The 13,445-nt window shown below is 37.9% G+C and overlaps 1 protein-coding gene across 17 annotated transcripts in view; it reads right to left on the bottom strand.

Annotated features, from left to right (window-relative positions):
• Nucleotides 1–13,445, bottom strand: part of grip1.S (glutamate receptor interacting protein 1 S homeolog) — a 260,071-nt gene that overhangs the window by 29,563 nt on the left and 217,063 nt on the right. For 10 of the 17 annotated variants that reach the window (XM_041588620.1, XM_041588618.1, XM_018255978.2 and 7 more), the window contains exons 8-10: nucleotides 6,939–7,086; nucleotides 5,892–6,061; nucleotides 276–437 (exon numbers count right to left, since the gene is read on the bottom strand). In XM_041588620.1, coding sequence (XP_041444554.1) covers nucleotides 276–437; nucleotides 5,892–6,061; nucleotides 6,939–7,086 — 480 coding nt within the window. The remainder of the gene's footprint in view (nucleotides 1–275; nucleotides 438–5,891; nucleotides 6,062–6,938; nucleotides 7,087–13,445) is intronic. The other 7 variants (XM_041588624.1, XM_041588625.1, XM_018255986.2 and 4 more) reach the window with 1 other exon arrangement.

The raw sequence follows: 13,445 nt of genomic DNA, 5'->3' as shown, positions 1-13,445 counted from the left end.
GACCCGATGAAGAACGAAGAAGAAAATGGCGCCCTTGAACTCCGATGCTGTGAATCTGCACTGAGGGGTAAGTAAAAAGATAGGGGCATTTGCCCGGGTAACAGCTAAGCTGGGGGGGGGAGGAAGGGGGTACTATATAGGGTAGAGGGGTAGGGTTTTTTTGTACTTCTCCTTTAATAGTGTAGGATGAATATGATGTCCGACCAATTTTCATGTTTTGCTCTTTGTGACCCTTTAAAGGAAAAGCCAGGATTATAATGGGGGTGGCATATTACGAAGCAGTTTTTGAGGAGGTGCTTTCTGGCATTTCATGGCTGGCGTCCTGCAATGATCAGGGTGGTGGTAGGTGTTATAATGTTGGCAGGTGGGCAGGCGACTGTGGCTGTTGGCAGAGGAGTTCCTGGGAGGTTGCCTGTCGTTGCTCCTTTGAACCTTTACTGCCCGCATGAAAGGATGGCAGGAAATAAGAAAAAAAGAACCGGAGAAGAGGGAATAGTAACTGAATTTTAATGAGTAAAATCAGCAGTGGAAATGAAAGCAATCAGCAAGGAGTAAAGCATCAAGAATAAGCCACCAAAACCCAAGAATTACACTACAGAAGAGTAAAGCAGAAATACTTCAGGGCATTAGCAAAAAGCGCTGTATAACTCCCACTGAATATAACACTCAGCACTAGTGATACACTTAGCACTGGAGAAATATTTTGCAGCTAACTGGTATTGTGACACATTTCTTAATCACCATATAAAACACAAATGATGCACAAAGTTAGTTATAACCACCCTTGATGTGATGTTGTACCATATTTCTTTTCATCCCTCTTATGTTTTCTACATACAGGTATTGGATCCGTTATCCGGAAACTCATTATCCAGAAAGCTCAGAATTATAGAATGGCCATCTCCCAAAGACTCCATTATAATCAAATAATCCAAATATTCTAAAAATAGTTTCCTTTTTCTCTGTAATAATAAAACAGAACCATGTACTTGATGCCAACTAAGACAAACATAATAGCCAGAACACTACTTTTCATCCTGCAGCTCTCTAGGTTTCCACTGGTAGGTTACCAGGCAGTAACCCATCAGTGACTTGAAGGAGGGGGGCACATGGGACATAACTGTTGCTTTTGAATCTGAGCTACATGCAAAGGATCAATTGCAAACTCACTGAACAATTATGTCCCATGTGGGCTCCCTTCAAATCACTTACTAAGAGAGCAGCAAAGCAGGAAGTAGTGTTCTGTTATGTTACACATCCAGTCACTCCAGCCTGTATACATTATATTTTGGCTAACTAACTGTATTAGAAACATTTATTATTTTGCACAGCCTGTTTACCCAGTTTTTATTTTTACACTGAACTGTTCCTTTATAGGTATGAAGATCAAAATTATGGAAAAATCCCTTATCCAGAAAATCCCAGGTCTCGAGCATTCTAGCTAACAGGTCCCATACTTGTACCATGACTTTTTATGTTTTGTTATTTCATTATTTTATGTCCTTCATTGTCTATGTTTATTTTTTAGCTGTGAACTGGGCCGCCCCCTTTCTCTTTCCCTCTTCCCCCATCTAGCCTCTCTTCTCCATCCTATTTCTTTAGCTTCTTTTTCTCAATTCACATCTCTTCTAATTTTTGCCATTCTGTCTATCCTATCTGCTACATATCCAGTGGTTCCCCAAAAGGATGTGTGAAGAGAAATCAGGCCAGATTGGGTCATTAAGGCCCTCTAGATCCCCCAACACCTGTGCTACTAATCTTACACTTGGAACAGTCATAAATAAAATGTATTTGATAGCCTATTATTCCCTTTCTGTACTCTGTAAAATTATCTGCAAATTCTTTCATCAGAAGTTTCATTCAAATCTATAGTTACTGCAAGTCAATTTGGCTCAGAGCAAGAAATACAATTACATGCATTTCCATTGATATTTTAACATGGTTACATAAATTTGCAGCCCAAATGCCATGTGAAAGAATGCCCTAGGCAAGACTGTTTAATCTAATAGAACATCCTTATTTTCAAATGTAATTCCACGCAGGCATGACTCGTTTGAGTCTCCCTATTTGGTTTTGATCTTTCCATACTTCTGCTGTTCTTACTATAATCCCTAAATTATCTGGCTTTGAATTTTCTGTGTTTGCTATCCAGTCTCTGACACATTGTGCATATTTTGCTTGCATAATTCTGCCACTTTAATTATCGCTTCACATTTTCTTCTTGGCTTTCTCTTCTCCTAATGAAATTTCTGGTATCATCCTTTTATATAGAAGATACATGGAACACCAGAATGTATGCTCTGCAATTAAAATGTACCATTTATTGTCCACATTTAAAACATTATTGCACACAAGATGTGGACCTTACGCTTCAGGTGTTTCATGGCTTTTTGACCCTTCCTCAGAAACCATCAATTTGCCCATTCCTCCCAAAGTTGTATAAATACACCAATTACACCACCCATAAAATCATTAATTCATTAATACAACTCTTCCCAGCAGGGCCGGAACTAGTGGTAGGCAGAAGAGGCAGCTGCAAAGATTGAGGGGCGCTGGGCAGCTGCATCTTCTACCTACCACTAGACCGGACGCACCTTACACCCAGCTTGCGCACTCCCCTACTGATCACATACATGCAAAACGTCACCGCGCATATGTGTGCCACGACATTGCGCATGCGCGTGAGCCACAGGAGAAGGAAGGGGCGAGCTGGCCGGCTGGGTTGCCTAGGGTGCCCGGTAGGCCTGGCCCGCCTCTTGCTTCCCAGCCATTAGTATGCCACTAGTCCATCCAGCAATTACAATAGAAATATTCGTAGTATAAATGTACATTATACAATTATCATAAAATTACATTAATGGGGAAAGAAAAAAAGGAAACCAAAGTAGAATAAGGAAAATACTCTCAATTATTTCTGAACACTTTGCAGGATGGAGTGGGCCCCCTTATTGTATCTGGTACAATATCACAATTTCGCTATTCACAGCCATATGACATTAATTTAGAGCTATTGCTAACAATTGCCCTCTTATATGCTACCTTGATGTTCCTAGGGCTATAGCCTCTTTGTACAAACCTGACCCACATTAGCATCACTTGTTGCTGAAAAGCACTATTCCCAGTTTAACGTGGCACAGAAATTGTCCCACTGGGATCCCCCTCAGGCAGCATGCTGGTTGTCCGCTCTACCAATGTACTTTGTGTAATAGGTTTCCTATAAAAATCTCTTCAAAAATCACATCCAACAAGATGTGAAATATATACCCTCCACTGCATTATTACATTACTGTGTGCTGCCATATGATAAAAAGGCTGTGAATAGATCTGGTTAAAATTGGGAGACCAGCAGTTACTGAGTGAAAGGGAAATGTAGTATACTAAACAACATCTAAGGTTTAGCTGTTGAAGAATGTGTTGATTACCTTTGTCAATATCTGACATCAAACTGTTAATATTATATTTCAGTGGTTACATACAATACATTATTTGATGTACTATTGCCCATTCTTAACCTTAAGTTGCTCGTATTTTATGAACTAAGAAAAGAACTGTGCTAGCAAAAAGTCTTATGTGAATATTTCATTTTATTTGCCTGCACTTGAGCAGCTAATTTCATTTTCTAATTAACTGAATTTAACAAAATTGCAAATGGTTAATTTTATAGCAGTTGTGTAACTGCAGTCATTATATCTTCAACGTACGCTGTCTTTTCATATTGAAATTTCCATTATTATATCAAGACAGTGAGGCTATTCTATGCTCAGTGATTTTCTTAAAGACTTTAAATGTTATAGCCTTAGTTTTGTCATGTTCTGGTGTTTTTTAAAGATGTTTTCAAGATCAATTCAAGCAGTGTTTTCATTTAAATGTTCTTTTCCCCGTGGTCATAATATGCTCTGTTAAAAGGAAGATTGATAACATATACTGTGCTTCAGCTGCTCCTGTGATTAACTTTTCAGATCTTTTCAGTAACTGTTTATTTGTAATTTATATTTGACCAAGAGGAATAGGCACTACTCAGGAAGGAGTACAAATCAGTTTTAGTAGAAACAAAGCTCTAAAATGTGTTCCATTGAGAGAAAGGACAAGATAAGCTTCGCTAGAGATCATTTTGGATGATAAAATAATTGATTTTGCAATGTACAGACATTACATATAACAGAAGCATTTTGCCACTCAGCTTGAAGGTTATGAATCCCAGCAGGTAGGCCAATAAGAAAAAATGATTTTCACAGTCTGATGCTCAAAGTACTGGCAAATCAATAAAGTTAGAGAGACTGGTTAGATTATTATTGGTGAAATCAAAGTTTGTCACAATACATGCTACTTCCTTTTGCTCTGGCTCTTGCATATCAACATTTCTAGTGATGAGTACTGGTAAATCAGTGAAGGAATATAAACATTATATAAAATAAAAATTCAGACGCTCTGGTTCTAAGTCCTTTGACTTCTTATTGGTTAAACCCCAGCTTGTCACTTCCCTGGTCTTAATTTACCTTCTTCAAGAGAATTCCAGGCTGGTGGTAGTGAATACGACTTTTGCTCTGGCCCTTGGATACTAAAACCCTTTGGTAAAACCCAGCTTCCCACAATGTCACAACAAATGTACATATCTTATATTCTGGGCTTTACTCCTTCATGGTAAGACCCTGGATTGTCACAATGCACACACCTTTCTTATCTTATGCTTTAAGCCTTAATTATTATAATGCCTAATGGTTATACACTGGCTTTTCCAATGCATACACCTTCCTTATGCTAAAATGCTACAGACATTCCTTCTGTGTTACCTATAGTATCAGTGCAAAAAAATTCACTGGCACACGTGGAAAATAAAAGCAGGGCAAGCCCTTGCATGCTTATTTATGTGTGCAACGTTTCGAGGGTAGCTGTATGCTTGACAAAGGGGTTGTTGCCACAAAACATTGCACTCACAAATAAACACGCAAAGGCTTGCCCTGCTTTCATTTGCCACGTGTGTCAGTGAATTGAATGCTTCGTTGAAGATTGGGAGCGTGCCAATCCCTCCATCATTGAGCACCGGGCTCTCAATCCTTTGAAGGCCAAAGTGTGCGAGTTTGGATTAACCCTGTTACACCTATAGTATCAGGACCTTTTCTTCTGGAGGGGCATTTACATAGTTACTGTTGTTGAGTTTCATTTCAAAACAAAAGATTATATTTTTCCCTTCCTTTCATTACTTGCATTCATGTTTCTATTATTATTAACATGTGCAAAAGAGACTCAGATGAGGCTTAATGAGGTAATAACAGACTTGTAGTGTTGAGGTGTCCACTAAATTAGCAATATATAAACCAAAAAGAACACAAGGGACTTCTCCCCACACTACATATGTCTGAAAAAATCTATGAGCAAAATGATAATTAAATGTCAATGTAAAGTAAAAAGCAATTTTTATTCACCACCATGCCATATTGAAACAGTGAAATTATAACCATTTAAAATAATAAGCAGCGCTGCATATGGAGCTGAAGGGATCCCTTTCTATTATTATTATTATTATTAACATGTATTTATATAGCGCCAACATATTGCGTAGCACTGTTTTAGCACTGTTCTAGTATAAACTATACATCAGTATATACTATTTTGTAAGAGTTCAGGAATCTAACTATGCATTTTAAAAATGCCACACAAAATGCTTTTTTACATATATATATAATCACTTATAGTAATCCCTACTAGACACTACTTAACTGCATAGACATTGAACCTCTGATTTACTGATAATGATATGCCATTTGCACCTATGTTTTATCCTTTTCTTCTCAAAAAAAATTTCCCTGGGAGTTTGGGCAAATCTGAAAATATTTCTTTAATACATGTGTCAGCCACCATTCAGGAGGCACAAAAATAAGGATTTAACTTACCGTGATCTGGGCCCTTCAACGCCAAACGAGTTTGGTGGTATGGAAGGATCTCTAGTTTTACATGTTCAGTGGTACTAGCTAAGAGTTGGGTGGATTCTGCTAATGTGCAATATTCCATACTTGTACCATCCACTGACAAAATGTGATCCCCAATGTGTAAAGCACCACACCTAAACAGAAAGGTCATAAGACAAAGCACTTGCATTTTAATAAACAATCAATCTACTTTAGAATACGATCATAAAATGTTTGTGTCAACCCACCATTCGATGTAACTTTGTGAAAATGGAATAAGAAAATGTATTGCTATTTATTTACCATGTATTGATTATGTAGTAGACTAAAAAATATAATGAGTAAGTGTATTGTGAGAGCAAAACATTATACAGCACCATAAGCCTATATCTAGATCATGCACATTTTAGTGCAAGCATAACTACAGACCCCTGGCTATGAAACCCCTATTAAGTCAGTTGGTTTTCTTTAAAAGAATGTAAGCGTATATGCCTAATTGCCTATAATTTCTGCAGTTGCGCCAAAACAAAATTACACTGTCTACAAGCAGGTCTTGCAGACCCTTTTGGAACTCATGGTCTACCATCCACTTCTTCGATATCTTACTTTCTAAGAGACTAATAGCTTAGAATTTAACTCGTTTTAATGTATGAGTTACCAGCCTTGTAAAGCATGCATATTGATTTTTCAAAATGCTGGAAGTGTTTTATAGCCATGATTAACGGTAAAGGCAAGCAAGCTGGATTTCGTTCTGAACAAAAGTAAATACAGAACATCCACTGCCTTAGAGTGCGGGCAGGATAAACTGCCACCCAACAACATTGCTTGAATATAGCTTTTTAATAGCCGACATTTGGAACAGATCATGTGATCTGGAGCATAATACATAATTGTGAGGCTTTATAAGGGGGAAAATATTGAAGTGTTACCAAAATGTGTACAGTTTTGGAAAATAATCAAATAAATAGGCACAACAAAAAGACATGGAGGCTTGAAATGGTAATCATAGAAAGATAGATGTTCCCATCTTACCTGTCAGCAATACTTGCAGATTTAATCTTGTCTATAACAATGACCTGTTTGTTGTAGTACATGGAGGTAGTTAGTGCTACACCAAGGTTAGAACCAGGAGTTTTGGCAACTTCAACTAACAGCGGCCCTGAGGCGGTGGACACAGTATCTGGAGAGAAAAATGTTGAAAATTTTAAAGAAAAAAAATCAGCAGCTAAAACAATGGGAGATGTATTTTCAGTACTCAATCTATTTTATTTTTCAAGCTTTTTCGGAACATTCAAACAATGCATTTTTTGTTGCAACGGAGTTAATTTCCTGTTGAGTTTACTTGAACTTAGAAAATACTCAAATTCAATTGTTCATAACATGGCCTTCCTGTGCTGTACATATTCCATCCTCTGTGCTGTGTGATGCACGCAATGGATGATTTCTAGTTAAACTCCCTCTTTATCCCAAGGCAAAATTCATTTGTTTATGTCAACTTTAAAATCCTGCTGGATCAATACCGGAACATCTTTAGCAGCTTCTAAGCATTTCACAATCCTTTCAGAATATATTTATTGGATGTTACAGGATTTAATGTTTTATATACTCATTTATGACCTTTTACACACACATTAAACATTCTGAAGAAAATAATAGCTTGATAATAGCTTTCAGTTCCCAATAAAAAAAGCAGCTCCAAACTCTACTGTAGAAAAGGTGAGCTTACCAAGAGCCCTGTATAACAATGATCTATATGGAAGGGTGGCACAAAAGCCATGACCTAAAAAGCATACGCAAAAGGACATCTGGAGCTTACCAAATGAATGATCGTGACCAGTTACTGTTTGTGGGAAAAGGTTTTGAAGTCAGATGAACCAAGAAAGGAGTTACTGGCCAAAATCTGATGAAATGTGTATGCAGTGCAAATGCCTAACCTCAAACACTAATCAGTGGTGGTGTTAGTAGCATGTTTGGTGTTGCTTTTCATCAGGAAAGAAGAGTATCATCAAATGAACGTGGAAACCCTGGGGCAAACCTATATGGAGGAATTGGAAACATTCTTGAACATTATGATAACACTTATTCCAAAAGATTTGTGGCTCTTCAAAATAGAGAATAAATGGTAAGGAAAAGGAAAGGTTAAATTACTGAAGGGTGCCTGAGTTGTTAGGCACAATACTGTGATTATAGTTGCTTATTTGTTACCCCAGGTTGATGTCCCTCTCATTAAAAAAATGCACTATCCTGCCTGGACATTCTTTAGTGCACATGCCCAGTTCAGAAATCTCTGAAAAGGTGCTGTACTGCATATGCACCTGTTCTAGGAGGACACTTGGAAAAGTAGAAAACAAATCGAGCTTTCTGTTCCTCAAATAGTACCTTGAGCTGGAGCTGTTTTTTTTAAGAAGGGGAGGTCCAGCTCAGGGTAGCAAGTAAGCAACTGGAACCTTTGGGAGGTGCCATAAAACTTGCCATCCCCCAGTAAGATTGTACATTACTTCTCCTTTAAATTGCCACATTTGAATATTTTGGCCTTTAAAACTTATCCAAACAACTACTTTTGGGTAAAAATAGCACGGAATGAAATTTAAGTGTAGAACCTGTATTTGTTATTTAGTAAATTCTGAATACTTTTGCAATTTGCTGTATATTAAGAATGTTAATTGGATATCCTCTTTGATAAAATAAAATGTGCTGTTCTTGGAGAACATTCAAGGTGTTAATATATAAAACAGCCACCATGTGATAAAAAGTGCAGATGATCCCTATGCTAACTTCTGCCAATAAAAGTATTTTCCATCTTTACCTACATATAAACAATTAAACAGTTTTGTATGTTCTATTTTTTACTGCCAGTAAGTATAGCATATAAATAAGAACTGTATAATTAAATTGTATCATAAACCCACATCATGTTTACAACCCACATTATCTTGTCAACTTGAAAATATGCTTTGATTACAGCATAGAAGATTACTGGCTGGAATCAGGCACATTTTGGCTGGCATTTTGCACAAGAATATATGGTACCCTCTAGGCTGCATTACCATTTCTGCTCATTAACAGCAGCAACATGTCTCAACCCAATTAAAATGCAGGAACAGCATGCCTATTCTTAGAAATGGGAAACCTTTCCAAAATCACACACTGCAAAACAATCATGTTCCCATGTAAATGATTTCAATGCGCCTCACATCTTTCCGACTGAGAGCATGCTTCAGTAAAAATGGCTTGCATTAGGTTTTTGTATTCCCACCAGGTATGTAAGAAAAAAAAATGTTCTTCCATTCAGCCATTCAGTAACAATTCATATGGGACTGAAGCTGGGCACTTACTAGCGATTGAACCTGAGGAAGTGGTGTATGGGCTTGTATCCCTAGTTAGGGGAGGAAAAAGAATAGTTATGTCTAAAAGGAGATAATGAATGTGGGTAATAAATAAGGGCTTATTTATTAAGATAAGTGCTAAAATGCACCAGCGAAGTTGCTCATATCAACCTTGAGTTAATGTAACAGCTACTCACCCTGGTGGTCTAGCGGTTCGGCTGGGACGCCCACCACGCCATCGGCGGGGACGCCCGCCACGCAGTCCTTGATGCTGCTGTGCGCCGACTCCTTAGGGTGCATTATAGGTTCACCTAAGTGAGTTCCTAAGAGCTATTTTGTATCCTGTCTGTGATCTCATTCGTGTTGTGACCCCTGCCTGTCTTGATTCTGCTGTCTTCTATGATTCTGACCCCTTGCCTGGTAACCGACTAATCCGACCCGTGTCTTGACTCTTCTTGATTGATACCCCGGCTATGACCCTTGCCTGTCTTACTCCCATTGTATTCTACCTGCACCGACCCGGCCTGATTTGACTATGCCTTCTGCCTACTGCAACCTTCTCCCCAAAATACTTTGCTTTACCGTCGTGCCCCTTTGCTTGTCCAGAACCCTTAGCTTGGCACCTCTCTTAATAAGACCTGGCAGCATCCTATTAGCCGAGGGCTCCTCTCGAGGTGAAAGGCGGCTGTTAAAGGCAGAAGCAAGAGCCGAGAACTGGGTGCTTAGCATTAGTTCTGGATTTAGGGTGCCGACCGTGACAGTTAGTTTTCTAATAGGAAGACTCTCTGTAATTCACTCTTCCTTCTATCCATAATAACCAGCTGTGCCTTAATTAATTATAATCTGTATTCATTTCACAAAGGACTGCCTACTGTTGCTCACTGTAACCAGGGGCGATCCTGGCCCCTACGCTGCCCGAGGCAGCAGCAGTTGCTGCCGCCCCCCTCCCCCGTGCGCTTTCCTTTTTGCGCCTGAGGGGGTCCGGGGGGGTCCACCAGGGCAGCAGAGTGGACCAGTGCACTAGCGCAGAGAGCCTAACTGCGCTCTCTGCGCTAGAAGAGCCGAATTTCCAGTTTGAAAATCGTAAATTCGGCTCTTAAAAGTACCAGGAGTGGCATTTTTACATACTGGTACCTAGTGGGGCACTGATGCCTGAGGCGACAGTCTCAAGTCACCTCATTGGCGAAGCACGCCTGACTGTAACCTTACTGTAAAGTCAAAACATAATAAACAAGGAAATTGTAAATCTTTTAGATTTGTGCTTTTTAGATTATGATTTTTTTTTTTTAGATTCAAATTTAGAACAAAAAATAAAAGCAGAATGTCTTAGCAGACGACATGAAATTATTTTGGGCATTCCATCTATTAATAATGAAAATATAAAAGCATAAAATATAAATCCCATCTGTTATGAAAGAGCCTTTAAATGAAGAATCTACATTGACTCGTTATAGTGATATAGTAGTAATATGTAATATGGCCCCACTAGACCTTTCTACATCTTGCCCTGGGCATGCAGCATCCCAGGATACACTGCAGTGCAATATATTCTGTAAGGATGGAGTATTGCTTGTAATGTCTAAAGACAAGTGCAGAGTTATAAAAGAGGAGAACATATGCAGAATAATATGGACAGAGACATATTACAGAAAAAGCAGGCCGTGAGGCTACTGGGGCATATGGACATCACAAAGAATTCCTGAATAATTATAAGAATAACTTTTTATTATATTTAAGCAAAACATATCTACTACTGTAGGGTGTTCATGAGTATTGCCAAAAAGATTTTACTGTGGAAGCTACAGGACAGGACACTAATGATGCCACTGGATAGTTTATGAAAGTAGATTTATTAACACTTGTTACTGGACCAGATGAAATTATTCTAGTCTAATTAAATACATATTACTTTTTGTACCTTTTTGCTATAATTAAAAGAGATTAGAGCCAACAAAATGACAGTAGGAGACTTTAGGCAAATTGTGCCCCATAGCAACAAATTTTTATATTAGCTACCATAAAAATGCAACATTGAATTGGTTATTCTGTCTCTTTGCACTGGGGCATATTTTTTAATTTATTGCATTAGCCCCATTATACTAAGCACCAAAGAGAACATTCCCTAGGTAAAAATAATACACGTACAATTAACCATGGCCAGTCCATTTTCAGTAGTACTGAACAGCTTTCTGAGCTTAAATAAGAAAATCCCAGAAATCTGTGCTTTGTGCAGCCACAATGACCAGATGTTAAGGCAAAAATTGTTATCTTTGAAACTGAGTGATACCTTGTGAAGTGCTGCAGAGCCAGTAGGGAACAAGCGTACACAGAATGAAGAGAATATTAATAACAACCTTTCATGACAAAATTATAAGATTCACTTAAGAGACACAATTTCTATGTCCCAAGTACAGAACTTTATATTGAAAAAACCCCTAGGTAACATGGAGCATATTATTAAAATTACGTTACTAAAATGTCGTACCTGTCAAGACTCATAACGTGACACAAAGGTTGTGACAAAATAACAATCTCTACAATAACATTGGCTAGTTCAGCTTATTGTAGACCTGACACATCTTGAGTAATGAGAGATGAAAGATGGGATAGCCATTTATTCCATGACCCTGAGCAGCAGAAGCATGCAGAATCATAGTGGGATGCATTCTGATGCATAGGAGTAGGCAGAGTATGACAGCAGTACACCAAAGCATTATACAAGATTTTCTGAAATGCATATGAGTTTGGCAGCTATATCCATCATGGACTATAAAGGTGACATTTGGGGGACAGAAAGACACTTCCGAGAGGAGAAGGAAATATTTCACACACAGTAGGTGGTAAAATTGCTTAAATACGGCAATTTTAAGAGAGCAGCAATTCTGATTGTTGTACAGAAAATTATATTTTTTTTCAATAGAATTTAAAAATAAACTTACATTTCAAGATTGGTAGGGCAGGGGCCTCTTTCCCTTTTTTGTCTCTTAACACATGGCATTTCACTATTGTAAATGTAAAAGTGTATGTGCATTATATTGTACTATTAAAGCATTATAAAAACTTGAGAGTATCATTATATAAATAAACATATACAGACACAAGCCACCATTTTTTTTTTGCACAACTGACCAGCCTGACTGTATAAGGGCTCAGGTACTTTCTGAATGCATAAAATACTGCTTGTGTTCAATAGCAGTGTATTTATGAGGTGTAGGTTGGTATAGGCAACCCCATCCTGTCCCCTTCCCACCCTCAATCTTGAATGCTATTGATATATAGGTCAACAAAAAGTTGGCCCAGGTCTGACCCTAACATGCAGTGTCCCAACCCAACATGCCAACGTTGCGGGCAGGATAGGGCTGTGGACAGAGTTTGGCCCTCCACCTGTTTCTGCTACATTTTTGGACAATGCAAATTGCTGCTATGCCAGCGCTTCATGAATATACACTGGTATGTGAAATTGCAACACATTAGGGACCTATTTACTAAGATTCAAATTTCTATTTTCAAAAATCTAAATTTTTCTCTAAAAATGCATGTTGTATTTCTTTAAAACTAAAAATTTGAGATTTATGAAAAACTTTACGAAGTAAAAGCAGTCGAGTTTCCATTGAAGTCAACGGCTGGACTTTTTTTTTTTAGTCATTCGGACTTGGGGAGGCCCATTTATCAAAGTCCAATTTATGTCATTATTTTCTTAAAAATACTCCGACCAAATCCATACGAGTTTTCCCCTTATTTATCAATACTTTTTCCTGAAAAATTTCTGTGCTTGAAAAAACCCTAAATAAACATGAAAAAAATTGTACGAATTTTTTGGATTTTCCACCCCGAAAACTCATATTTTTGTCCATAAACCACAAAATCTTTGGATTATTGCACGAAACTCAGCGCAGATCAATATATCTTTAGGACTTCTCCCATTGACTTATATGCAACCTTGGCAGTTCGGAGATGCCGGATTTTCGGATTCTGACTTTTTCCATCCTCATGGGTATAATAAATCCTGAAAAATAAGTTTTTCTTTTCCTCTAAAAATTCTGATTTATTTGGAGTTTAATAAATTACCCCCATAGAGTTCTTCTAATTTTTTTATACTAGTAATTGTCCAATAAAATCTTATTTCTTATTTTTTCTAAGAGTTACATTCAACTTTTTTTTTTTCTTCGTTTGTGCCTTTCCTATTTGGATCTTTTAATAATAATTTACATGG

Source organism: Xenopus laevis, chromosome 3S (genome assembly GCF_017654675.1).
Source record: "Xenopus laevis strain J_2021 chromosome 3S, Xenopus_laevis_v10.1, whole genome shotgun sequence".
NCBI lineage: Eukaryota > Metazoa > Chordata > Amphibia > Anura > Pipidae > Xenopus > Xenopus laevis.
This window is presented reverse-complemented; position numbering and strand designations above follow the sequence as displayed.